We start from the raw sequence: 26,267 nt of genomic DNA on the forward strand, positions 1-26,267 counted from the left end.
AGGTGTGCCCAGCCCTGCCTGCTGCTGGGCACAGCACTGGTTTTTACCACAGCTTTCCAGCATCACGCTCTGTGCTGGTCTCTGGCTTTTGGTGGCTGTCATACCTCACTACAAGCCCTTGGTGAAGGCTACATCTCAGCTGGAGCTGGCTGCACCGGGCAGATGTAGCACTCCCCATTCCTGTTTTTCTTGTTAACAGATTGCTGTTTATACTACAAAATATAGATAGTATGGTGACAAGATCTGGGACGGGAATGAGTCACTGCTGCTGTTGGGACAGTCTCGTACTTCCTGATGTGTGTGTGGTGGCAACTGGGCGAACGTCAAGTTGTCACAACTTTTTTTTTTGTTTTAATTCCCTATTTGCCTGTGCGTCACTATGCTCGTAAATGCAGCTCTCCCAGCTCCCTACAACAGTTGAAGAAAAGTAAAGACATACACTTGGGAACACACATTATTCACATCACACCCAGCATGAATCAGAGTACATGTTTTTGCATTTGCTGCCGATCTGAGCTCTGAGTTTTCTAATGAGATTTTCTCACACACCTGAAAAAGAAATACGCAAGTCACAGGGCAAACTGCAATCCATCCTACTGGTATAAATCTGGAGCAGATCTGAGGTTAATAATGTTATTCTGCATTTATACTAGTATGACAGCTGAATTTGGCCTTAGACTTAATAGGAATGTATTAACACCGTGCTTCCTGACATATCTGCATATCAAGATTTAAAAAAGCGAGTCATTGTAAAGCCTAATTCTTGGAGCAAATCTCCCATTGCCCTCAATAGGAAATAGCTTTGATTAAAGGTCAGAGAATTTGACCCCAAATGAAGAAAAAGAGAGAGGCTGTCAAGATAGCATAGTTACATTTGCTGAGAAAATTCCCCTTCATCCACACTTTGAGCAACGCACTATATCTCTCTTCAGCAACCTTCCCAGAAGTATTCATAATCTTGCAGTGATGATTTGTTTGTCCTAATGGGGTGTTTCAGTGACACAGGGGGCAGACTTTCCAGCTGAGACTGCATACCATACAAAATGCAATTTTTTTCTGCCGTTGTTTTAATTACAGTGAAACCAAGCTTCACAAGCACAGCAAGCCCTTGAATCAGAAAGTAAACTTCCAATTTCTTGTTGAGTTTGAAATGGATATTTTATAATAGCAGGAGATCATATTTAGAAGAGCCGCTACATGTTTATTTGGTATTTTCCCAGAACATATTGGAGCTGATTCGAGTGTTAGCCGGTTCCCAAACAAACACCGCACTTTGCACAAGTTCTTTTCCCATTCCCTTTCTCCAAGTAAATCTGGATGAAGAATTCCCTTGCTGTATGCTGAAAAATAACTCTCTGTTGCAAGACCATTTTCTCTGTTTCTGTGGCCCAAGCTATTTTAACTGGTGAATGGCTACAGATCTTCAAACATTAAATTAAAGCCCGTGTCCTTAATGGTTATTGGTTTCCTTGCTCCTTTACTTCTAAGCCAAGAAGGTAACATAATTCTGCAGAAACATTACATTAGAGTTTGAAACCAGCTGCTTATTTCTTTGCTTAGGTCCAAAGAAGAACTTACCTGCTGCTTCTTGCTGCCATTTCCTCCCTCATCTTTTTAATGTCGCTCTTGCATTTCTCAATCTCTACTACTTTCAGGCCTTCCACTGTCAACAAAGGAAAACAACAGGGGTGTTACCATGGTGAAAGTCGAAGGATCTCGTTTCACAATTGTGCAAAATTTCAAAGGGCTTGAACAGTGGGGTTATCCAGTGAGCCAGCAAGCTCTTACAGTCTGTCCCGGTTCTCACACAGGTAGGTGCTGCCAAAGCGATATATTTTGAAAACCCATAGGACTTCACCGCTGCCAATTTTAGGTGATAGCTACAGTATTTTAATTCACAGAATGGCTATAACCTCTCAGCTTTTCCACGGCTGTTAGCAGCAGTCAGCTCTTCTAGTGCCTTCACTTCTTTGCTGTAGAACACGAATGAAAGGAAATCCTGAGCAAAAAAAAAACCCCTCCGTGATGGGATGATAAGCGCAGCTAGGCAAACATGTCCCGGTAGGATTAGAATTCCCATTAAGATAAAAGGTTTTAATTTGAAAGTTCATGCAGAGTATTAAAGAGCTCCAAGCAGCATTGCTAGATACAGAGAAACTAAAGCGAAAACGCAGGAGAGAAAAATAGTGAAAAGTTTTGCTCTAACGATTTATCTCATTTTTTTTAGGTATTGACGATCTGTCACTTCTTTTTGCCAATCAGTTTTGTAATCAAAGGTTATTTCTGCATGTGGCACAAAAAATCCTGTATTCCCCTTCTGTGTGTAATTATGAGAGCCACAAGGCAAAAAGTTCGATTGCCCGTTTATGCAGCAATGCACTTCATTCCACATAGCTGTGAGAACCTAACACACTGCAAGTATGAGAATATTCTCCCTTTTCTTTTCCTCTTGTTGAACTATCAGCATGCTCAAGGACATAGTACAGCACCATTTATGAAGTATATGTCATTCACATGCAATCATTTCACAGCTCATTTGTTTACTGAACTCATTGCACGGACAAGCTGTGGTTCAGGGAACTCGAGGGAATGTGCAATCGTACAATCAGTATTTGGTCACTTTCTTAGAAAATAATGGTCAAAATCACACTTATCTGGAGTGTAGCACGTAAGTGACAAAATACTGCCTTGGAAGGGCACAACTCTGTAGATAAGCAGAGACCTCAGTTTTGTTTTCTTTATGCCGGTAACAACAAAGATTGCTGTTGGAACTTGGAAAAACAGAGAGGTATATGAACCGAGTCAAAACCACCACATTTTAGGAGAGAAAAGGGAAAGGGTTTTGATTTATGCTTGATTACAGGGACACCCTCCACTTAAAAATCTCATTTCCAGGTGAACTTTTTTTTTGTCTAGCATTGCTACAAGCAATTTCTCTGAGTGATCACAATGTGATGATACAGGCTTATTCAATGTTTTCATTCTGAGTATCTGGCTGTGCTTTTTTCGGTACTTGGTTCAACTGCTGATGATGAGCTGCAGCTGACCTGCAGGTCCTGTGCTGCTATGTACCACCCCGGAGCATTAATCTAGGAGAAGTTCATGGAATAGTCCATTTTCCAAGCTGTCTAAATGCTGGCTGGTGCCTATTTGAAGCAGTAGGAGCAAAGCAGAGTTATCAGAGCAGCAGGGTAGTTGGGCAGGCAACTGCAGAGAGAAGAGGAGTTATGGTGCAAAATGGCAGCCCTGAGCATTTTTTCTTATTGCATCTCTTTATTTTTCTTCCAAAACCTCTCCAGGGAGGAGAGAATTTACATAATTATTTTCTTAAGGTAGATGTGAGGTGCTTACAAATCGTAAATAGTTTTTGCCAGCTTCTTTATTCATGTGTGGGCTGCTGCGCAAACACTGGAGCAGAGTAAGTCAAGCCGTGGGACATTGCCAGTGCTTGCCCTGCGTGGACGCATTTTCCAATGGGAAGTCACAAGCTTTAGGTGGGATTTAAAAATCAGTTAAAAGATTTGGCTGCTCGAAAACACATCTCTGTGATGCCGTCTCTAGGCAGTAATGGGAAGGAGTCTGAGAACATTTTATGTGAGGTGCAGATGTAGCGCTGTCATGAGCAGTTATGCCCACACACATGTCCCCTCTGGGGAAGAAATCCTGGAGATCACGTGTGAAAGTGGTAGAAAAGGGATCTCCAAAGGAGGAAGGAGAAAAGGCAAAACAAAAGCACAGTTCTTTTCACATTTGGCTCGCAAATGATAAATGGCCTTGTCATGTGCACTGATTAAGGGCCCATTATATTATTCTGCAGCAAGAAATACCTTCTGAAAAGACCTTGTGCTGTCTAAAGATATCCTTGGGCTGAATCCAGCTCTTAAAGCAACCCCTGGGAGCCCAGCTCGAGTACGGTGCTGGACGCTCCCCTTCTCTCACAGTTTTGCTTTTCAAAGATGAAAGCCTGAGATGATTTCAAAATGTTTCAGATTTGGCTCCGTCGCAAATTCTGGAAGTCCAATTTCAAGCAGATGGGTGCACTTGTAGACAGGCAACCCAGGGAGCTCCTTCCTGCAGGCTGAGGCTGCCGGAGATGGGATCGCGAGCGCTCAGGCAGAATGGCAGCAGATTTGCTACATCTGCTGCTATTTCCATCAGCGGCGAGACCCACTTATGGAAATAAGCCTCCTCTGGGGACCAGTGAGTTCAGTTCACCTGCACGGCACGGCAGCTCTGGGTATGCTGCCTTCCCTAAACCAGCAGCAGAGTGCTGAATAGTGCCAATGCACATTTTTTCTCTGCTGGCAGCGGCATGAAAATCTTCGTTATCTCCTTCCACTGCCAAGGGCTGCCAGTGCTGAAAGGCAGAGTGTGCACAAGGTGCAGCCGGGGATCTTAGGGGGTCTACAGGGCGAGGTAGTGGCCAAAAGCAGCCCCTTGCCGGCTGGGACAGTTGTTTGCCAGGGCTGTCAATGGGATAAGAAGACCCACAGGAATGCTTGCCTGATTTGTTCTGGTCCATGGCACATAGCCCCGAGGTCTGGAGTTGGTCAGAAGTTTCACAGAAAATGCAGAGTGACTGAGCTAATTATTTTTCTTTCTTTCTTTCTTCTTTTTCTTTTGGACCAAAGAATAAATCAGTGGAGCCTTGAGTAAACAGCAGCCAAGCAGACAGGGAAGAATTGCTACCCGGGCTTGATGCAGAGGTCTATGCGAGGGGTACAGGCACACCGTGGAGTGCCCCCTCTGGGGATATTGCCAGAGGGCTCCCACTGCACTGGGAGCCTGCGGCTGGGGTGGCCTCTGAGGGACGTTCCCCTGCAGCTGGTCTTTGAGTAAGGACATTTTTCCCTCTCGGTGCTGACAAAGGCAACATTCTCACTGAGCAGCTGCAGGGTCAAGGTAGCTTCTGGTTAGGGGAAATCTCAAGAAAATAACTTCTTCCATGACCCAGAAACTTTTTTTTTTTTTTTTTCCAGCCAGCTCCAGTGAGAATGTGCTTTCTACAGCTGTAGTGTCGAGGAAGACTCTGCCGGATCACAGAATCACAGAATGTTAGGGATTGGTAGGGACCTCAAAAGATCATCTAGTCCAATCCCCCCGCTGGAGCAAGAACACCTAGATGAGGTTACACAGGAATGTGTCCAGGTGGGGTTTTTATGTCTCCAGAGAAGGATCCTGACTTAAATCACAGAATCACAGACTGGTTGGGGTTGTAAGGGACCTCTGGAGATCACCTAGTCCAACCCACCTGCTAAAGCAGGTGCACCTAGAGTAGATGCTGCATATTAGCGAGGATCTGGTCTTTGGTGTCAAAACAGTGCTGGGCAACAGGGCCTTATTCATATCCCTTCCCTGCCTTTCTGGGACCTGTGTTCTGCATAATATACTGAAAAACAACAAGCCACAATAGAAAAGGAGCTCTTTGACCAGATGAACTTAGCTTGGTTGTTGCACGGTAACTGAATATGGTTGTGTTACTGCTAACACACTGAACAAGCAAGGAAATCGATGCTGCCTAGTAGTCTGCCAGGCAATATGGCCAGTGAGGGGTGAAGCCCCATGTTTTCAGCCCAGAAATCACTGCCTCACAAGATGATGGGATGTTCCCTCTGGCTGTATGGCAGCACATGCTACACTGCCCGTCATGGACACTTCGGCATTTGTGCTGTGTTTGTGCTGTGCATGTAGCATGGACGTGTGCTGTGGGGACAGAACTCATCCCATTTCGGGCCCTTTCCCAGCAGAGGGAGGAGTTTGACATGACTCTTGGCAGAAATATAGTCAGGTCTCAGTGCTGGCGCTGGGCTTCGGTCAGCTGTGAGGACTGACCTGACCATTTAATACACAGTAAATGCATTTCTGAAAGGAGAAAGTCTCTCTCCAAGACAACACATTTGACCTGTGCAAATATCCAACTCAAAGTAGAAGGAAGGCAGCTGCGTTTCCCTCCTTTAATTAATCACAAAATGCAGCAGCAAGCGCTGGGGCCCGGGTGTGTTGAGGGGACGATGTTTTGCAGGGAGTACCCGTGCATGGGGTGTCACTGCTGGGTGCAGGGGAGGTGATGGGGGGCTGGGGTATGCAGGGGTGCAGGAGGGCAGACGGGGGGCCCGGAGGTGGGGGACGGGGAGGTGGGCAGTGGAAACCCTCTGCTACAGGGACATGGTAGCAGGAGGACGTGACCCCAGGCCCAAAGCTTGGCGGGGGGCTGGTTGGCCCCTCAAAGGGGGCCCTCCCCAGCCTTGCCCTAGCAGTTGGTGCTACCACAGGCTCCCGCCTTCCCCTGGCCTCACCCCAGGCTGGCCTGTGGCCTTTGGGGCTCAATGCCGGCCAAATTATGAGCCAGCGGAGAAAGCAAAGGGGCTGTGAGGAGCAGGACAGAGGGGAGTACAATGGGGCATTGAGGTGAAGGGGTTTTCTGAGGCACCAGTTCCCGCCGCGATATGACGAAAGGGACACTCACATTCAACCTTTTTCTCCAGCATTGCCAAGTGATTAGCTACTTCAGTTTTCAGCTCATTGATTTTAAAAACCCTGCAAAGAAAACCCTCATGTATTAATGTCATACATTCAGTGCCATACCTACCCAAGGTACAAAGGACCATTTGCTAGAAACGTCTACATTTTTCAGAGGGCTGATCAGTCCAAGTGCAGTTGCCATATGGAAAAAATAAAATATTCCATGGAAATGCTAAAATTTGGGACGAAAATACACCCAGGTTTAATTTTCAGAAAAATTAACAACAAATGATTTTGTTACGGCCCTGAGAATGTGCTGTGGCTCTGCAACACTTCATTACCCCATCTCTCGGCAGAGACTTGTTATTCTGCCCCCCAGGGAAGCAAAGTTAAATTGATAATGCTTTGCCTAACAGCAGCACCTTGGTGTCTGCACACTCTGAAGCCCTCCTCCTTTTGAGTTACTCTGGCGATTTGCTGAGTTGTGCTGGGATTGACCTGTCTTATTGAAAACAGCTGGCATAAAATAAGCAGCTGTACAGATGTTCAGAAATCCTCTCGGAGGAGACACATTTGGGGTGATAAAGGGAAAAGTGATACAAATCAGTTGATTTGATTTTTCGATGAAGAAGCATTTCTTTTGCTTCCTAAGAGGCCAAGAATACAATAAGAATATTTGTATTTACTAGTTGATCTCATTTTTAGATAAAAAATAATTGCCAAAATTGCTTTTGGTTTAAACTACTGTATTGTTGTCAGCAGGAAATAACATGTATACCAATCCTAAATTTCACAGGAAGAGTGGGATTTGAAAGAGATCTTAAAAGTTCCTCTGCTTCTTGTGAAAATTTCACTTCAGGCTGATACAAGAAATAGCATTTTAAATTAATAATGATGTTCAGCTTCTTACCTGGAGAACTGCTCAGCAATCTGTCCCAATAAATTCTGGAACAATTCTTCTTTCTCTGAAAAAAAAACCAAACCAAACCAAACCAAAATAAAAAAACACAAACAAACAAACAAAAACCAAACCAAACCAAACCAAAACCAAACCAAAGAAACAAAAAAAACCAAACAAAAAACAAAAAACCAAGAGGAAGACATAACATACAATGACAGAGGAAAGAAGACACCCTCAACCCCCATGCAAAGTGATGTCTCCAGACTTCCAGCTCTGACGATGAGGCATTTAGCCAAAAAGTCATTCTGATCCTTTGAACAGTAGCAGTGTTTGGGAATGACTCCTCATCTCACCTGTTATCCTCTGCCTGCAGATTATGGTCAAAGTTTGTCAGAAGGTTTTTGGGGGGTGCTGGGTCTCTGAGAAGCAGGAGACCCGTTTCGCATTTCTTGAGTGGGACACCCAGAATTGCTGTCTGCTTTTGAAAGGTCTGGCTCACAAGGACTGCCCCTACATCATCAGCACCCCATGCCCGAACACCCACAAACAACACAGCAGTGCTTATGAACACAAGTAAACCCAGTTTGCCTTTCAGATTTACACCAGGACATTATCCTGGAGACCAATTTTCTGGTGCAATTTCATAAGAACGATACTGCCATGCATAAACTTCAGGAAACATGAGATGTCAAAGTGATTATCCTTGCTAAATGAGGTCTGCCCTCCCCTGTTCCTGGGGTGGACGCAGCGGTGCACAAGTTTCCCAGCCCCTTTTCCCTTGAGAGCACAATTCAGATGGAGCTGCAGCATCCGTGCTGGGAGCTCTCATGCCAGCAGCTCCCCACCTCCCGCTGCCAACCACAGTGCTTGGGCACTTCAGCTTGCTCAGGAAAGTCAGCCTCCTGAAACCCCAGCCCCTTCCCGAGAACATCACAGTATTGCAATCAGTAGCACAGGAAAAGCAAGAGAGTCCTTAAAACAAGACCCTAGATTTCGAGGGACAGTGCGCTTTAGGAAGGAATAAGTACGATACCAGTGTTTTCTCATCTTCCAGTCTGTCCACACTGTATTCACACAAGCAGGGGAAGCATAAATCACTTTGCTGAGCTGTGAGCTGCTGTTTCTAGGCTGCTCCCACTTCCCCCCACCAGTCAATTTAAACTGCACTGTGCTGCAGTCGTTCTTGTGCCTGCAATGTGGTCATTCTCTTGGTTTCTCATGCTCAAGGAGCAGAAACATTGCATGCTCTCATATGCATGCTACAGATTACAGAACACCCATTTATACCCTACATAGAAATACCCCAATGGTATTTCTGAAGCTTCTTCTTGCACTTGCCTGAGGGAACACGATGCCTCAGGAGTGGAATCACGCAGGCGAAACACACCAGACAGAAGTACAACCCGGCTTTTATAATGTATTTCTAAAGAGTAGCTCTTATACCTGTTGAAAGGATTTGCAATTGCTCAGGTATAAGAGATATCAAAAATACTTGTCAAGAGCATTTACTTTTCTGGCCAAAACAATTTGGCTGTTACCCCCATGTCTCTAAACTGGAGCAAGCACTCTGAGTTCTGCAAATCTCAGATCTAATTCCCTCCTTTTTTTTTTTTTTTCCAGCGGTGCAACTCCCAGTGGAGTGGCTAGCAGAGAAAATGAAGAGATTAATTCTTTTCACAGAGACCCATTTTTCAGTTTTCTCACAAAACCCAAGCGCTGAAGCAAAGCAAACACTGCGTCCTATTTAAGACAGGAGGAAAGCTTACCGTCTGCAGCACCTGGGGTGGTACCCGAGTCCAACAGTGAGAAAAAGCAGAGAAACCCGTGTCCTCTCACTTCGGTGCCGCTCAGCTCTCTGACAGTGGCTGTAGCATGCCAGAGACTGACAAGTTCCCTATAAACATGGTTCCAGTAAAAAAAGCCCCACAATCTTACTTTCACTCCCTCCCCCTGTCAAAACTCACTCGGAGTACTAGGACATTCTCATCCAGGGAACAGTCAGTTGCAATCTGATGTTTATGGATGTAATAAAAGACTTTCAAAACGAAGATGTATGTTTTTATAACCCTAGGGTGCAGTAAAGATATATGACTAAGAGTGGCAGCTCATCTCATCTTAAAGAGACAAAGATCCATTTCTTTGCCCTGTTCCTTTCCAAGGGGAAGACCTTTGCTAACTTCTGCTTCTGAAGAAAGTGAGACATAGTGCCAACATCAGTCTTGCTTGTCCACTCCTTTGTGAAACAGGAAGGCTAGGTGTCCTTTTACTGCCTTCATTACCCTCTGTCTTCTTTTTTTATACCTTTGGGCAGGGCTCATACCCAAGATGCACGCAGCTACCTTTTCCCTCAGCTGCTTCTTTTGGTCTGCTGCAATTACCTCAGGGGAAAGGAAATCCTACCACAGGTAGCTGCAGCCTGTGCACCTTGCTGAGGGTGGCCAGCTCCCATCTGCAGTAACCCAAAAGCCAACAGTAACCCTCTTCTCAGCTCACCCCCTGCCAGCACCATGAATGTGCAACGTGTGCAAGTGTGGGTGTTCAGCAAGTCAGATTTTTGCTGTATTTTAGAGCTGACAAAAGAAAAGTAGAAAAAAACCCTCAACAAACAAACCTCCAGAAGGCGCTGCAATGGCATCATGGCAGGCAGAGGACAGACCAGCTCAGGCCTCCCCGGGCTTCCCATGGCCCATTCCCGCCCTCGCTGCTGGCACGGGGACTTTGGCTCCTGGCCGAAGCTCAGCAGGGATCTTGGCTGGGGCATCGCAGACCAAGGAGCCATTTTGCCCTCCCTCCCTCTCTCCCAGCAGCTCTGTCTCCAGCAGGTCTGCATGGAAAGCAGGCAAGGGGGAATGTGGCAGCAGCACTTTTTCCTTGCCGTGGCCGGATCGGAGGGCTGGCAGTGAACACACACCTTCCCTGCCAGACGGAGACACACTGGGGCAGCTCAGGTTATGTGCCCACTGACACAGATGGTTTATAACCACCTGACATGCACCCTCTCCTTCACACCGCCCTTGCTTGGCAGCGACTCTTCCTTTCCCGTCTTACCCGTCGGGATCACGTCTGGGGAGACACCTCCGTCCTCCCGCCCTCCCCAGCTCCTCTCACCACCCTGCCAGCCTCAATGGGGTGCGAACGGGGAGGGCAGGGGGTCGTGGGGGTGGCTTGGTTTCCCTCGTCTTTTCTGCTGTGGCCAAGCGAGGCTGGGAGGACATGGGAGTCTGCCTTTCCCTGCCAGCGTCAGGCTGGTGAATTCCTGCCACACGGTCTCTTTCTCACGTGTGCCTGTGCCTCTGGCTTGGGTTCCTGTCTGTATTTCCCTTTCTGCAGTTTGTTTGGATCTGGGCAGTCAGAGGAATTTAGAAAAAACAAACAGCCAGGTGGACAAAAGCCTCGGGAAGGGGTGTGCTTAAAGCCCAAGCCCACAGCTGTGAATGACATCATATTGAACACCGAATTCACTTGACAGCCCAGGTTAATTTGGGCTGCCGCATGTAAGTCCCTACTTGTGTGAGTAATCCTGAAACAGCTGAGCAGTTGCCCTCACCCTACTGCAACGCATCCACGTGGGATGTGTGTAGGGAGCAGCAGGCAGGAGGGGTTTTTTCTCTCACACTCTCTGCCTTTTCCCTCTTGCCTGAGCTGCGAGTGTGAATATGCCTCCAAAAGGCAGAGAGATGCCACAATAAGAAGATTTAGGCACAGTGACAAGGTTCTGTCACTTTACCAATAGCAATCTGCACAAGATCTTGTGTATTTAATCATTCAGAGGAAAAAAGCAGTCCCCGGAGACCTCTGGTGCAGCTATGCATGCTGTCGGTGGGCTCAGTGGTGGGCAAGGCAGGGCTAGCACCGATCCAGATGTGGGCCTCCTAGCAGGAAGCTACACGGGTTTGGTGGAGCTAGCTCTCCTTCTGCAAGCCAATATCCATGAGGAGAGACCGTGGGTTTTCCTCCTTGCAAGTACGAGATAACTTGTTAGTTGAAAAGGCAAATAACTGAATGGCAACTGAAGTGGGAGGTGAAGACGCTGCCTACAGCCTCAGCCTGGCCAAGCGGCTCTGAGGCTGGCAGGGGTCCCTGGCAGTGAGGCTGCTGAGCAAGGAATGGCAGGTGGTGAGCTCTCCCGGCATGTTGGCCTCCATCCCTGCCGGGCACTGCTCTCTTTGGCTTTCCTTGCCCATTTCCCCAGGGATGAGGAGATGCTGGTGTTGAAGGAACCATCAGAACAAGCTGAGGACAGAGGTACAGAGAGAGCTGGGGCTAAGCTCGGCACATCTCATGCTCTCTCAGGTCACATCCCTGGTGAGATCTCGAAAGGGTCATTCTTTGGGCTTCACTGCCCTAACTTTGGAGAGGTAGAGGAGCCCCTGCGTATGTTTCCCCCTGTTTAGGACCATGGTGGGTCAGGCTAACTTGAGCTGCACAATAGCGTTTTCACACTATCAGAAACGTGACAGACTTCAATTTTATTTCTCAAGAGTGTGCTGCCAGTAGGATTTGTTCATTTAATTGGCATCTCCAGCAATATCACAGACTGCCTGAACCCTACTAATTACAGCTGCAACAAAGCTATTGGTTTGTGAGTTTTGAGCCTGTTCCACCATGAGGATGCAGACCAGAGCCTTTCTGCTGTCAGAAGAGAGAAAGATGCCCGTTCTATAGGCTTGGGAATTTAAACCTCCTAGAGAGAAGGAAGGGTTTTGCACCGAGGATTTGATGGTCTGCTGGGACAGCCACACACCTTCTGGTCCGGGGCCATGGGATGACAGACTGCACGTGATGCAGTGGCCCCACAGGCTCAGAACCGGCCAGCTGGGCCCCCCTTTGCCTTGCAGCCAGCTGACCCCGCTGTGATACGGCAATCGCTGCTGCATCCAATGGACGCTCAGTGGAATCATAATTTTTTTAATTCCAACCCTGTCCCAGGACTATGGCCAGGAAATGAAGAACGGTTTCTTAGCAGGACTCCGGTGGATATCTCCTCTGCTGGACAAAAGCCATGGCTTGTATTTTCCTCCCAAAGGATCGTATTTTCCAGTCCCACCTTTTACAGACTTTTCTCCACTGAGGCGTGCATTAGTCTTTTCCAGCTGCTTGGGATACTGCTGAAAAGAGGTGTGTTACCTCCCACTGCTGTGAAAATTGGGGTTACCCCTTTTTTGGCATATGTCTGGACGAATTGCTTTAGGAAGCAGAATCACACAGGCAGAGTTGTTTAAGAAGTGAAGACTAGAACAGAGCTGTTTTTTTTCTTTTAATGAAGAGGAACAATTTCCCACTCTGTTTATTCTTCCTACTCTCAGCAAAATGTCAGGAATGCTTAAGATTAATGACAACCCATGTGAAAGAGAAACAGATACCGAGGAACATTAGTTCCATCACACTCAGTTCAACTTTCCTCCTCTTTCCATAGCAGACTTGTGCTTTGGCAACCTACGACTAGAATTTCTCTTGCCCTTTTCAGCTTAGATTTTTGGAAGTCCTTGGTTTATAAAGTACAGAGAGGGAAGACAGACCTTGCTGACACAGTGGGCTGTATTCTGCACAAAATAGAGCCATATGCTGTCAGCTGGGCTGAAAAATGAGGGCCCTGGGAGAGTGCAAAAAGTCATACATGGTCTTATAAAAATATACAGCTAGTTTCATGTTAGGGGGGAAAAAAAAGGTAGATTTTCTAGAAGGCCCTTCAACCAGCTTCCCAGCTGGTATAGCACAGTGGCATTCCCCGGCAGAGCCCTACCGGCCCCATTCGCTGGTCTTTCTCTGTCTTTGGGCACATGGCTGCTGGTTACCCGTGCCAGCTGGTACATGGAGACACATGCTCCTATTAAGACCCCACCTTTTCTGATCTGATAATGCAAATAGTCTGCTCCTGGACCAGAAGAGTGATGCCATTCCAGCAGAGTTTGTTACAATAAAGAAATAGTTTAGGAGACTGCTTCCCTTAGCAGTCACACATCCCTCTGCTTTGACTACCGCTTTCTGGCAACGGTGGCAATCACTGACATGGGACCTGTTTATGGCTTGTAACAAATGTTACTGTGATAAAGTTCTTCCTTGTTTCCTAGCTTCTTTGTTCTTTTTGCTCTCTGTTTGCCTTTGCTCTCTACATGCAGAAGCTCCCCGCTGTTGCCTCTTGGTCCCCCCCAACATCCTCCTACACTGCCTTGCTGTGCCCTTCTCCTACAGATGTTTTTGCTGCAGCAGCAGACGTGGCTACCTCAGACAATGGCTTCGGTTCCCTGCACCTCCCCATCTGATAAAAGACAGTGTTGTGAGACACTATGTTTTCTTGCGTACACAGGAGACTAAGCAAGAACAAGAGGTGGGACCTGCAATTAGCATTAGCAAGAAGTTTAGGTGGGACCAGCAAAACTGCCTTGTCCTTGTCCCAAGAGCCTCACCCATTCCTGCAAACTACTTTTTTTCAGCCCCAGACTTCTTGGCTGCCTCCTTTCTGTGCAGTCTACGTTTCCAAGATAATCGTAACCTCTTGGCCCTTTTCTCTCCTATCTTCTCATTTTACTGCTCCAAAATGTGTCCCCAGCTGACATCTCCTATCATCCTGCAGCCCCTGCCTTAGCAGCCAGCCTCTCCCTGTATATCCATGATGTACAGGGCTCTTGCTCAGGCTGCCTTGGAGTGAGAGGCAGGAGATACTGCAGTTGCACAGAAGAGAGAGACCGTGAGCCAGATGCTCTACAGAAATTGCCTCAAACAAGTGCTCTGCTCCAGTGCCTGAGAGCTGTTGGCCTGAGCATGACACTGGCAGGCAAAGAGAAATGGTAGAAGTGCCACTTCGGTCCTGCCTGTGGAGTACAACAGTGTGGTGAGCTGGAGAATGTGCTCCAGATGTGTTCTTTCATCCAGGCCCTCTTTAATCTTGTCAGGTGTATTTATGTATTTATTATACTTGGAGCTACCATGCCCACAACAGAAATTAGGCTTGTTCTTCAGCCATTTGGAAATAACATGGGGTTTACATGTTGTGCTCAGCTTTCCATCAGAGCTGTGCTGAGAGATGAACGAGTTTAACAAAACACTGCAGGACCGGCTTTCAAACATCTTCCACATTGCCTGAAAAAAACCCACCGCTCCATGTGACACTTTCCCCAGGACACCAGTGGTGCTGAGTCAGACCAGAGTTAAGCACTGTGAAAGTCCCCTGAACCCTAGACATTCCACCCCACTCTCAAATACTTTGAAATCTGGAGATGTTTTTTTAACTTTTCTCCAGAACGCTGTGATCAAACATTTCTTATTCTGCCATAGCTATACAACCATGACACTGTCATCTTTCTTTCTTGCATCGTAGCCATGTAATTTCCATGTGCAAATGTTTGCAAATTCAGTGTTAGTAAATTCAGTTGAAAAGGATTGTTTTACCTGAGAGCTGCCCCGTGGCAACAGGTATCACTTTGTATGGAGACCTGGAAGAGTCAGGGAGGATTGATGTTAGCAAGACTCAGAAAGCAGGTTGTACTTACATCCATACTCCCTGAGAAGTAGGAAGGAAGCATCTGAATGTATTCTAAGCTCTCTTAAAACCTGTCTGTTTGAATATGCAATGGACACTTTTTATGAACACATGACCCTTTGGTTTACTACTGAACTGGATACAAAGATCCTTCTTGTATTGTACGGTCAAGCAATGAACATGGTAAAAACCCTCCTCTTTGGCAAGCCTTGATAGCTTGTGGACTGAGATGGTGAGGAAATTTTGTAGGTCAGAAGGGAGCTCCAGGGGTGGGGAACATCTTTTTGCTCTGTGCTCATGCATTGTCCTGTGCAGTAGAACTCTCCCAGCTGTTGGGGCTGTGCCACACAGTGTCAGTGAGAGTAATGCCAGTGATAAGTAATGATGAAATATGCAATGAAGTAACTAATAGCAGAAAGAGTAACTGCGAGTAGAGTGAAACTAAAAGTGCCAGGTTGAACAAGCAACAAGAAGCCAAGGAGAAGAAGAGAAAGGGACTTGGAGGTGGGAAGGGCCAAAGCCAGCATGGAAGAGGCCTAACCTCATCGAAGACCTTGACTTTGCTTTGCAAGTAATGTCATGATTGTGTCCTAAGAGAGCAATAAAGGAGTGGGGGAACAAAGGATCTAGGAGACTTGACAGCAAACAGGGTGGAATGGGAACAGATGTTCCACATGAAATACTTAAAAATGGTATTTTTTCCTCAGACAATTACTCCTACTTTAACGACAACTAAAAAGCTTTAAAACCAGCAGGCATTACTGTTATAAGCCAGCATGCAATTCTTACTGTCATCTCCCTCCAGAGAGCTGCTCACCCCCTAATACACACAAAAGGAATCTGTAGGCAACCACCCCCGCTTCCCTTGGGCTTGACCCCATTTTTGAAGAGCCGGTTGCAGCAAGGCTTACCTCTCTGAGTTTGCAGGCATGGTTGGATCAATGGATACCATGCAATTGTCTGCTGTCAAAAGGGAGATTGTTGTGTTCCTGAAAAGCATGTTTGAAAGAGGTTTATTTGACCTAGAAATGCTGGCTGAAATTCTGTGCTGCTGCATATGGTGCATAGGCAACTTCTCTCCTGCAGCGTTCCTGGCCTGGCCTGGCACTGACTTGGACCCATTCTACCTTGGTTCAGAAAGGATCAAAGCACAGGATGGGGGTAGTCTTGATGTTTCACCCATTTCAATTACCAGAGAGGTTTCCAGAAAAATGTTAAGTGTGATCATCCTTGATCTCAGAGCAATTTTTCTCCCTGCTAACTCATGTATTCTGATGACTCATCAACTAATAGTTTCTATTAAAAAGCTGTGTTTTGTGAAACATTGACTCGGCTATGTATTGACTCACGCTATACAAATGACTACCGGTGCTATGAATGTCTTGGAATTGTCTAGTTACTCTTTTAGCAAAACAAAACCAAAACAAATATCTTGCTGAGTATGGGACCTTTTTTTTTAATGCTCTGCTAGGTGTGATCTCATAGACTCAGATGTAAGCCTTGGAGGTTTACTCTGGCTCCAGGAGCCAGAAATGAAAGTGGTTGAAATCAACATTCTTTAAAAGTCTTCTGTTGAAAATGAAATGACAAATACGCAGTGAACACTCTGTTCATGAATGACTAAAACTGCTAAACAAAGTTTCCTGGGTGATGGAGTGGAAGTACTTGATATCATAGGCAAATGAGAGTTATTAACCTCTCTAATGGCAAATGGGAGGAAATAGCCAGGATAAACAGTAAATGTCATTAATTCTGTCCAGCAGTTTATGCAAATTCTGAGTCAATACAGATAATTTTATTTTTCAGTCCCCAGAGCTGGAGTCAAGCAATAACCCACAATTAAAGGATTGGCTTGGGTTTTATTCCTATGCTTTTCCTGTATCGTAAACCTGTGTGTACAAAGGTAAGGACTATGGCTTATTGCACACTGCTGTGCATCTGGCCTGCGCTGCTCAAGGTCCTTATGCAGACAGCAGATGTCCCCTTCTAGATGTGACTAAGGGGCTTCCCCCTTGCACCTGCACCATTGCTCTGGGGAGGTAGTGCAGAAGTGTCTGGGTGCTACACCAAGCCACCCTCCACCATGCACTAGCCTCTCCGACCCCGACGCACATGTACACCTGATCCTGGATCCCTCTCAACACAGACATTTAAGTTGGATGCTGCTCTCTAGGTTGAAGATAAGAGAAACAAACACGACAAGCAATTACAGCAGGAGAGATGCCTGGACTTTGCAGGATGACATAAATTAGGAAACACTTGGCCTGGGCCATGGATTTGGGGATATTTGTGTTCTTTGAAATGGTTCTGCTGGAGTACTTTATGTTTGATCATCCTGTACCCAGGATTAGGTTGTACTGTATCTAAACAGAAAATTTATCACCTAGTGGCAATGATTCTCATTGGCCCCAATTTTTTTCCTAAAAAACAGGTTCTAAACATATGGTTGCATTTCAGTCTATATGGCCAAAAATGTAGTGCTGAGGCACAACTGGTAGGTGCACACAACCTGCGTGCACTTAGGGCTGGGCTTCTGTACTTAGCTATATTTTTAGTCTATATCTCTTCCATTCTACTCTATTCCACTCTGTTCCTCAGGCACAGCTGGCACTGAAGTGGCTCAATGCCTGCCAGAGCTTTATCCACTTTTCCATATGGTGCTCTCTGGATTGCCCAAATTTCTTCTTCCAGTAGACTGTAACAAGAGAGAACTCTGAATGGCAGGTAAAGGAATCACTTGGGACCTGTCTTTAACTTGTCCCCAGAAGTAGAGGAACAAAAGTGAACAGAATGTCACAAATGAAAAGAGAAACCTACCTTGGTAACCCTGTTGCGATGCAGAAGAGGTCCATGATATCTTTGGAGTTGCAATATTTACTGAAGATCACCTTCAAAATTGAACAGCAGCAAGGGAAAAAAAAAAAGCAGAAGACAAAGAAGAGAAAGAACAGTTGGTTCCCAGTGAGATATGAACTCTATTCAGGTGTGAACTGGGCTAATTTTAAGGCTCATCCTGCCACTCAAATTATCTGATTTGACTTGTGAGCTGGAATATTTCTCTACTCCTATTTAATACCTGTGCTTTTTTTGATAAAGTAAGCAAGCCCTGGGGAGCCAGTTGCGTTGTTCAGAAGTAGAGCAATAATGTATGTGAACTGAGAGCAAAAGGTATCTCATAATGCAGTATTGGTGCAGCATGATAACAACTGCAAAATTAAGGATGTAAGAGCCCATAATTAGGAAGAAAACATCCCAGATTTGGGGAAGCCCTTGGATGGTATAAAAGGGCACTGCATTTTGGACTACACCAGCTTAATGTAGCTTTCAACAGAAGAGAGGGTGTTTTCCCCCTCAGGTTGTGCCATATTTCCTGATGACTATCAGGTTGTATCATTCCTGCTGTTAGGTCAGAGCTTGGATCTTGAATTACAAAATTTGCCACTGTTTCCTTCCCACACCCCCAAACACCTCTTCATCGCCTTGCCCTTCCACACACACCAGACAGCCCGTGTGTGCAGAAGGCTGTTGGAGCAGTGGGTCTGGGAACACAGCATCCCCTTGATCCCCTTGTGATACAGCCTTCAATAACGCAATCCCATGCCACAATTTTCCCCAAGACTCCTGCATCCATCAGGACACATGGGTGATGGTGCTCCCTGGTTGAGAAGCTCTTCTGCAGCTGGGGTAGGGGGGCAGAAAGCCTCTCTCTGTGCCTTTGATTGACTGCAGTGGAGGCTTTGAATCTGCTGTGGAAATAAAATGCCTCATTGCAGTCAAGTTTGGCTTGTCTTCTCAAAGATGCACAACAGCAAATGGCAGGGCTGATTTGTCCTGGGTTGCTGGTGTTAACAGCATGGCTGCAGGCTGTGGGGGCCAGTGGTGGTGTGGAGGGGGCCGGCTTCCCTGGCCAGGGCTGGAAATCAGCTCCCTCACACCCCTGAAAAAAAAATAGCAACTGGGTTTGGAACGCCACAGCTCAGAGGGACTTGAGGAGACCTAATGGCAAAACTCAGGAGGAGTGAGAAAATGATCTTTTGCAGATGAGGTCTGAGGCACAGGGAGATCAAGGTCAAAAGTCTCCTCTCCTTGCAGGTGCCTCACCTGAAATGCTATTTTCCAACCCCCATGGCCACCCATAACATCCCATATTCTCAGGTGCAGTTTCCATTGCCATCCACCATGGGCACAGGAGATGTGCACGCCCACAGATCATCTTGGAGGCTGGTGACCCAGAAAATGAGGAGCATGTCACCCGGAATGGCCTTCTAATGGTTTGTTTTTGCTGCCTTGCCTCATGCTGCCAGGAGGAGGCCGGGGCTGAGGGCAATAGGGACTGCTACCGCCCTCCCTCGGTCTGATCAGTCGAACAGGTCCCATATGTCGTGCAAGGTGAGGACCACAATGGAAAAACAGCATGTCATCATCTAATTATACTTTTCTGAAAGGCGTAGGTGCCAGGAGTTACTTAAGCCTGCACCCTCACTCCAGCAGTCTTGGCTTTTGAGTGCTTTAATTCCTAAATCATAACAGCGTTGCAGTAACATGGTTCCCATGTGCCTTTTCTAAGGTGCCTTTCAGACACCAAGGGAAATCCCTCACCTGGAGATGTTGGTGCTGTCAACCCAAACCTCTGCTGCTGGCAATGGCAAGGCCGTGGGAGGGCCTGCAGGATGCTCTGCCAGCAAGGAGCTGCTGATGCCTGCTGACAGCTTAGGACATCACCAGCCTGGTGTATTGGGAGAATCAGGGCAATGGTGCAAGATCTGGCCAGCCTGGTTAAGTCCTGTTGTGCCTGGAATGCAACACACTAACACTCGAGCTGATGCTGAAGGAAGGTGAAGGGTTTGGAGGGGAAGCTGTATGAGGAGTGGCTAAAGTCACTGGGTTTGTTCAGCCTGGAGAAGAGGAGACTGAGGGGAGACCTCATGGCGGCTCCAGCTTCCTCACAAGGGGAGGAGGAGGGGCAGGCACTGAGCTCTCCTCTCTGGCGACCAACCACAGAACCCGAGGGAATGGCAGGAAGATGTGCCGGGGAGGTTTAGATTGGACATGAGGAAAAGGTTCTTCCCCCAGAGGGTGGTGGAGCACTGGAACAGGCTCCCCAGGGAGGTGTCACGGCCCCAGGCCTGACAGTGTTCAAGAAGAGACTGGACAAGGCCTCAGACACATGGTGTGACCTGTGGGGTTGTCCTGTGCAGGGACAGGAGCTGGACTCGATGATCCCTGTGGGTCCCTTCCGACTCAGGACATTCTATGATTCTAAGGCATCAGACCTCAGTTTTCACTGGTGGTGGTGAGCCTTCTTACTCTTGAGTGAAGTGTCAGGAGTTTTGTGGTAGAGAACGATATTGGTCACCTCAAAGAAGTGGCTGTGACCGATACGTGCACACACACCCACCTTCCCTGTTTTCTGACCCAGATGAGATTACACTAGGCAATATTTTTATTTATAAAACATCAAAGCACTTAATTGCTGAGGTAGTTAGTAATTGCCTACCAGGGAAATGGGTGGGATTAATGCCTGTCTTTGTTTTGAAGACCTGTTTTGCCCAGTGATTGACCCTTGGTTATTAAAGTATAGCAGCAATCAAAGCAATAAAACATAGCCGGTCAAGTTCAGATAGGACTGAAACTCTACTCCTAGCAAAAACACAGCGTCCTACTGGTGTGATTGCTGTGAAAACTGGCTGATAGAGTATTGGAGGGTACAGCAGCTGGTACATGCAGTAACCGAGCAGCTTATGTTAATTGCAGCTGAACAGACAGTAAAGGCTTGTGATATGGAAGGAGTGCTATTTCAGGTATTCAAGTTTCTTATTCTGGAAATCAATTATTATTGACCAGGACAGATACGAGAGGAAAAGATGAAAAATAAATAAATAAATTTAAAAACATTAAAGGTAAGAAAGTTGTCCTGACTCATAGAAAGCAGCAGGAGCTTTCAATGCATTGAGGATAAATGTTAATGCATCCTTTTACTCCATGTAATAGTGAAAGTGTGGGAAGCAAAACAAAGACTGTAGATACTAGATCATGAGCTGTCTCAATGCATGCTTTTTAGCTTTCCATACTTGGCATTTTTACTTAGGTTTGCTAAAAGTAGATTTGTGAATCACCCACTGCACTTTGATACTCATCTCAGGATGGTTGTCCTCAGCTGTTTGGTTTTTTTTTTTTTAAATCAAAGAGCATATGCTGCTAAAGTTTTCTTCTATTGCAGCCTACGGAACTTTTCTGACCAAATTCCTTCTGTTCTAAAACAAAGCAGGCACCCTCAGACATTTCCCAGCAATATGCAATTGGTCCTGTTATTGCCTGCAGGTTTATGTTCCCAATTAGGTCGATGTCAGTTGTGCTGATGGAATACTATTGGAATGTATTTTGGAGAGACGGGAGGACAGTACTGTGTACTATTGATGGGTCCAGCACAGTATAGGAATCCTATTTGCCTAAAGTCCACTATCAATGCAGGGACATTAGCAACATGAGGGCAAATATAGTGACACTGATCTTGCAGCTACACTTCAGCCACTGGGGACACAGGGTTTCTCCCATGACCAGGAAGATGGTTAACCTGCAGCTTTGAGGACAGGTAGCCCTGTTGGCACTAGCTGCAGAAGTGAGCATCTTACCCAGTTCTCTGAATATGTACTTCCTTGGACAGATGGTCTGAAACCATTGCTGTTCAGCCTGGGTCTCCATGATGATACTTTTCTGGCAACGCTTGTGGGTCTGATGCAGATTTGCAGTCAGCATGGAGGGACTTCAACTTCCTTCAGACCTGTCTCATCTATCTCTGACCCACAGTCACCCTCTTGCTTAGGTGTCTGTTTCTACACCTGGGTGGCAAGCCACTGCTATGGTGTGTCTCACAGCACCTTACTCCCTGCACTAATGCCTGGTGCTGGGAGAATCGCTGCTTAGGACAGGACTGTGACCAAGCTATGGATCCTAACAGAGGCCGAAGAGAGGAGACCACAGTTTCTACAGCCTACCAGTGTCATTTCTGAAAGCAAAGGCCGAGCCAAAATCATGTGTAAGCAGAGTCACGGTAGTGATAACACTGCATGGGAAAGGGAAACAGAGGCCTCTCCTTCAGCCTGCAGATTGGCACTAAATGCCATGAAGAAAATCAGACACATATAAACCCTGTTAATTGCATTTCCCTTGGATTTGTGCCAGGAGGAAAAGAATGTATTCCTCAAAAGTGATGCAGCATCTGCAAACAATTCCTTTCCCCTGTTTGAGTGTTAACATTATTTCATATAACTGTCCTTGTTACTGTTAGTAAAACTTCTACCATGTGTAGAAAAAAGTGACAGGAAAACTAATCTCCGAATGCTTAGTTTGATTGTTTCAGTGGGTCTCCATCAAGACCAAGAGGCGGCCATTTGATTTAAGTGGGGAATGGTGTCCGTCTGCCTTGAAAAGTAACGTGAAGCAAAGATGGGAAAAGCAGAATGAATTATAACTGAGGCTTCTTCAAGTGGAAATTAAATTTTGATGAAGCATATAGTGAGTGCAAAGTAGGACAGTGGGACTCCATGGGGATGCCTGGTTTCTGGCCCAGAGCTCATTTCTGTGGGACTGGTTTCTCTCCTGGATACAGTTCTGCATTTTTTGAAACATCTTCCTCTGAAATAAGGGGCCATTGTCTCTTTATCCATAGTATTCACCTCTGGTTGAGGACAAGGATCTAAAAACACCTCTCAGAAAGAGCAGGGATTAAGAGCCCTGTCACTCTGGCTGGCTTTCCTACTCAGAGGAGCAGTTCAATATTAAGGACTGTGATGGAGATATTACTAGGGGCCCGTTGCGCACATACTCTGTAACCTACCGATTTACAACTAATCACATTACATTTTGCTTTCAGATAGGATGGGTAAAAACACGGTTTACAAATCCAATTACTGTTCTAGATTTGATCCTCAGAACAGCTAATCCTCTCTATAAACTGCAAACCCTGTCCCAAATGTTATCCTGTTCTGATCTGCTGTTGGTAATTGGGTTTTCTTCCAAGAATTTAAATTGTCTCTTTTTTTTTTTTCCCCTAGTAAAATTCCTAAATAAATAATGCAGAAATATTTTCAAAGCCAGTGTACCCTCAGTTTCCAGCCCTACTTCCTTTTGCTCATCTCAACCTGCTGTGTTCCAGATTTTTAGCATGTGGTGATGTTTTTCATTCAGCTCAGTGAGCAATGTTCGGAGTCAGGGCTGAAAGTGTCGAGTTGAAACAATCTAAAATGATAATCATTCGCTAATGAGATCAGAAGAGGGTGTGTTAGAAAACAGTCTGGTAAAACTCAGTTATGTATCTTGCATGGATGGTGAAAAATGTTGCTGCTTCTGTAACAGCAGCTTTTACGGAGGATTTCTGCATTGCTAAGGCAGAAGGCTGATGTGAAATTTTTCATTGCGATTTCCCCTGTCCCTCCAGTGGTCTTTGTTATCCATATCAAAAGGAAACAGGATCCAGAAGTTTTAGATACCACTCCATAGAAATCACTGAAAGAATTCATATTTCTAAACATGTAAGAAAATAGGTCTTCCTCAAAAAATAGCGATAAATGACCCATCAGTCATGGTTTCCAATATCCAACAGAAGCCCTACCTAAAGTCCCCTATCTAAACATCTTCCAGGTTTCTTATTCTTTGAATTCGGACACAAGCATAGCGTGAGCCCAACTATATCCAAACTACCTGTCTGTTTTTAATTTCTTGCGCTAATTAACAGTCGATATTTGGAAAACCACTCCGTTTATCAGAGCTTCACATGTTAGGCAGTATTAAAAATAATATGCCATCTGTTTGAGGCAGTAGGAGGTCCTCTAAGAGAAGAACAGAAAACAAGGGTGTGTGTGTGTGTGTGGGGAAGAAAACATGAAAGCCCTCAGCTGAGAGTCTGAGCAAAAATGGAAGCACCCCCAAGATCTTCAAACACCACTCCTGTCAGAGGGTGAGGAGCGTGGTAGACGTTATACTTCCACCAGCCGGAGCTCCGCGGTCCTGCTGATTCACACGTACCTTTGGGCAGCGATGCGGCTTGGCAACGTTCGTGTCAACATGACACTTAAGTGAAATATACAGGTGGGATTTGTCTGATGTAACTTTAGCCATCTACAGGTTTGGCATCTCATGCGTGTCGCTCTGCTAGACTCTCTCTCTTGCCAGCAGAGAAAGAGGACAACTTCCAAAGGGTAAATCAGCCCACACATCTCCAAAACACAGTTTAACATGGGATGAATCATCCTCTGGAGATACCATCCACCTCCCCAGTGATTACGGGGGAGCCTGTGTGACTAGCTTGGAGCAGTCATTGCTAACTTTTAGATGGCTACGGTTAACGGTTAAGTGGGGTGAATCCTGTTAGCTTCCTAATTATATACATTACCTTAAAATGAGATACAGGAGCCAGCAGACAGAGCTGACGTATCAGGATCCTGAGGCACGCAGCAATATGGTAAGTTGCAATTCCCATCCTTATAACATCCCTGAACAGAGTGCTATGGGAAAAGAGATTTTTTCCCTTTTCAGGAAAGAGAAGCTCTCTATGGTACATTGATACATGTGACCCTCAGGGCAATCTTGGATGTCAATTGAGAGGGACAGCATGACAGGGGTTGGCTTGGTCACTATGAGCAAGGAAGGATCTTATTACTTTTTAAAGTCACTGGGGCTCATAGGGGAAGCCAGGTTACGTTGAAGAGAGCCTTGTGCAACCTCTTGACTACACTAAGGGACATATTACTACTATTCAGTCTTTCAGTGTTAGTGATTAATGGCAGAATGTAACCAGGAACCAGCATGGCTGCTTTTGAGAGGCTGAGCTAAAAGTTTTTTATTTTCTGCAGCGCACATAAAAGTATTTCAGCTTTTGACAAATAACAGAAATGTCTATGCTCTGGCTTTACTTAACACAAAACAGGCACACAGTTGCTGCTAGTGGAGCGCTAAGTACAATTAGCCCTGTAGCACATTAGTGCATTAAGCTTAAAATGTTTCATAAACTAGACAATGAGGATGCTTTAGCACTAAATGTCCTCACTACATGTGAGTGAAGCCAGGATGCTTCTTTCAAAACTACTCACAAAATTAATGTTTGACATTACAACATGCTTGATAGTATATTAATAGGACTGTCAGAAGGGTGACGTTAGTTAACAGAGTAAGGAAAAACAGGTATGGTGGGAGGCCAATGAAAAGCCAATTTGCAGGTGTAGAAGTAAGTTCACTAGAAACATGATAGAAACAAAATGGTTTTGCCTTGTTTGTATTAAAGCCAAAGGAGTCTGTACATGAGTAGCATAAGTCACTGTGGTTGGCTTGTCTGAATCCATCAGTAGAGCTAGTAGTGGAGTGTTAGACCTACGCTTTGTCTTGGCTAACATGAGCATAAACTGTAATAACTATAACAGACTGCATGTGACTTCAGAAACACAAACAGCAGTAAACAAGCTGTTTTGAGTGATGGGTACAGAAGAATTATGGAGCTATGCTGGAATTACGGAGCTGTGCTAGGATTATGGTTTGGCTTCCCAAATGCTCTGAGGAGCCCTCCCTGGGGAGGAAAAAGAAGGTGGAGTAGTAATGAGAGAGGCCTCAAGGGTGACATTTTCTCTCACTTTTTTAAAAGCTTGGTTTTAAGATATTCTTACTCTTTAAAATGTATATGTGCTGTAATGTGGTGGAGTTTTAGTAACTTGCTCTTCATTTCTTGCTGCTTTACAACAAGAGCATCTAGCAGCCACCTTGAATTCACTGGGGCCAGCTAAAATCGGAAAGCCAAGGTGAGTCAAGACCGCTGGCCAGACTCAGACTGTGCTACTTTGCACCTTCCCTCACCCACAGAGCTCTGCCAGCACTAAGAAAATGGCCTAGACCCCACAAAAAGAAACTCATGCCTCACCATGCTAAAGAGGGTTTTGGCACCACCTTGTCCGTATATGGAAGGGACCTACAAACACGAGCCAGGCAGAGCAGCTCCCAGAGGTGTCCATGTCCCGACTGCCTGTGAACCCCCTGTCTGTGCACCCCTCCGATGGCTGGCAGCTGAAAGGGTATTGCCCTAAATACCTGGTCCAAACAGGCAGGGAACTGGGTCCATGGGCACCGCAAAGCACGCTTGCCTGGCTGGGCTGAGATTCACTGGGATGTAAAAATATTTAATCGCCTTGAACTGATCATCACGCCATTATTTTTCCGCTGTGTTTTGGTTTTAATCTGGATCCAGTTTGGCGTGTTAAAAATAGCACCGCAAGCTTTGGAAAAATCTGTTGGGTTTGCTGGAGTCTAGGCATTTATACCACAGTTGCTCTTGCTCTAATTAAAAAGGAAAGCTCACATGACAGAAACGATTCCTATGTGCTGATGTTTCAGTGCAATAACCACAGCACCAAAATGCAATCTTAGCTTTGTTCTGTTCAT

At 45.9% G+C, this 26,267-nt stretch overlaps 1 protein-coding gene across 7 annotated transcripts in view; it reads right to left on the reverse strand.

Moving 5' to 3' along the window:
- PDE9A (phosphodiesterase 9A) overlaps positions 1 to 26,267 on the reverse strand; it is a 54,284-nt gene that overhangs the window by 20,647 nt on the left and 7,370 nt on the right. For 5 of the 7 annotated variants that reach the window (XM_065628632.1, XM_065628660.1, XM_065628613.1 and 2 more), the window contains exons 2-7: positions 17,661 to 17,731; positions 15,755 to 15,832; positions 14,753 to 14,796; positions 7,373 to 7,427; positions 6,467 to 6,537; positions 1,579 to 1,663 (exon numbers count right to left, since the gene is read on the reverse strand). In XM_065628632.1, coding sequence (XP_065484704.1) covers positions 1,579 to 1,663; positions 6,467 to 6,537; positions 7,373 to 7,427; positions 14,753 to 14,796; positions 15,755 to 15,832; positions 17,661 to 17,695 — 368 coding nt within the window. In that variant the 5' untranslated portion in view covers positions 17,696 to 17,731. Of the gene's footprint in view, positions 1 to 1,578; positions 1,664 to 6,466; positions 6,538 to 7,372; positions 7,428 to 9,129; positions 9,294 to 14,752; positions 14,797 to 15,754; positions 15,833 to 17,660; positions 17,732 to 25,916; positions 25,980 to 26,267 lie in introns of those variants that run through there. The other 2 variants (XM_065628622.1, XM_065628670.1) reach the window with 2 other exon arrangements.

The sequence above is a fragment of the Caloenas nicobarica genome, chromosome 1 (assembly GCF_036013445.1).
Source record: "Caloenas nicobarica isolate bCalNic1 chromosome 1, bCalNic1.hap1, whole genome shotgun sequence".
NCBI lineage: Eukaryota > Metazoa > Chordata > Aves > Columbiformes > Columbidae > Caloenas > Caloenas nicobarica.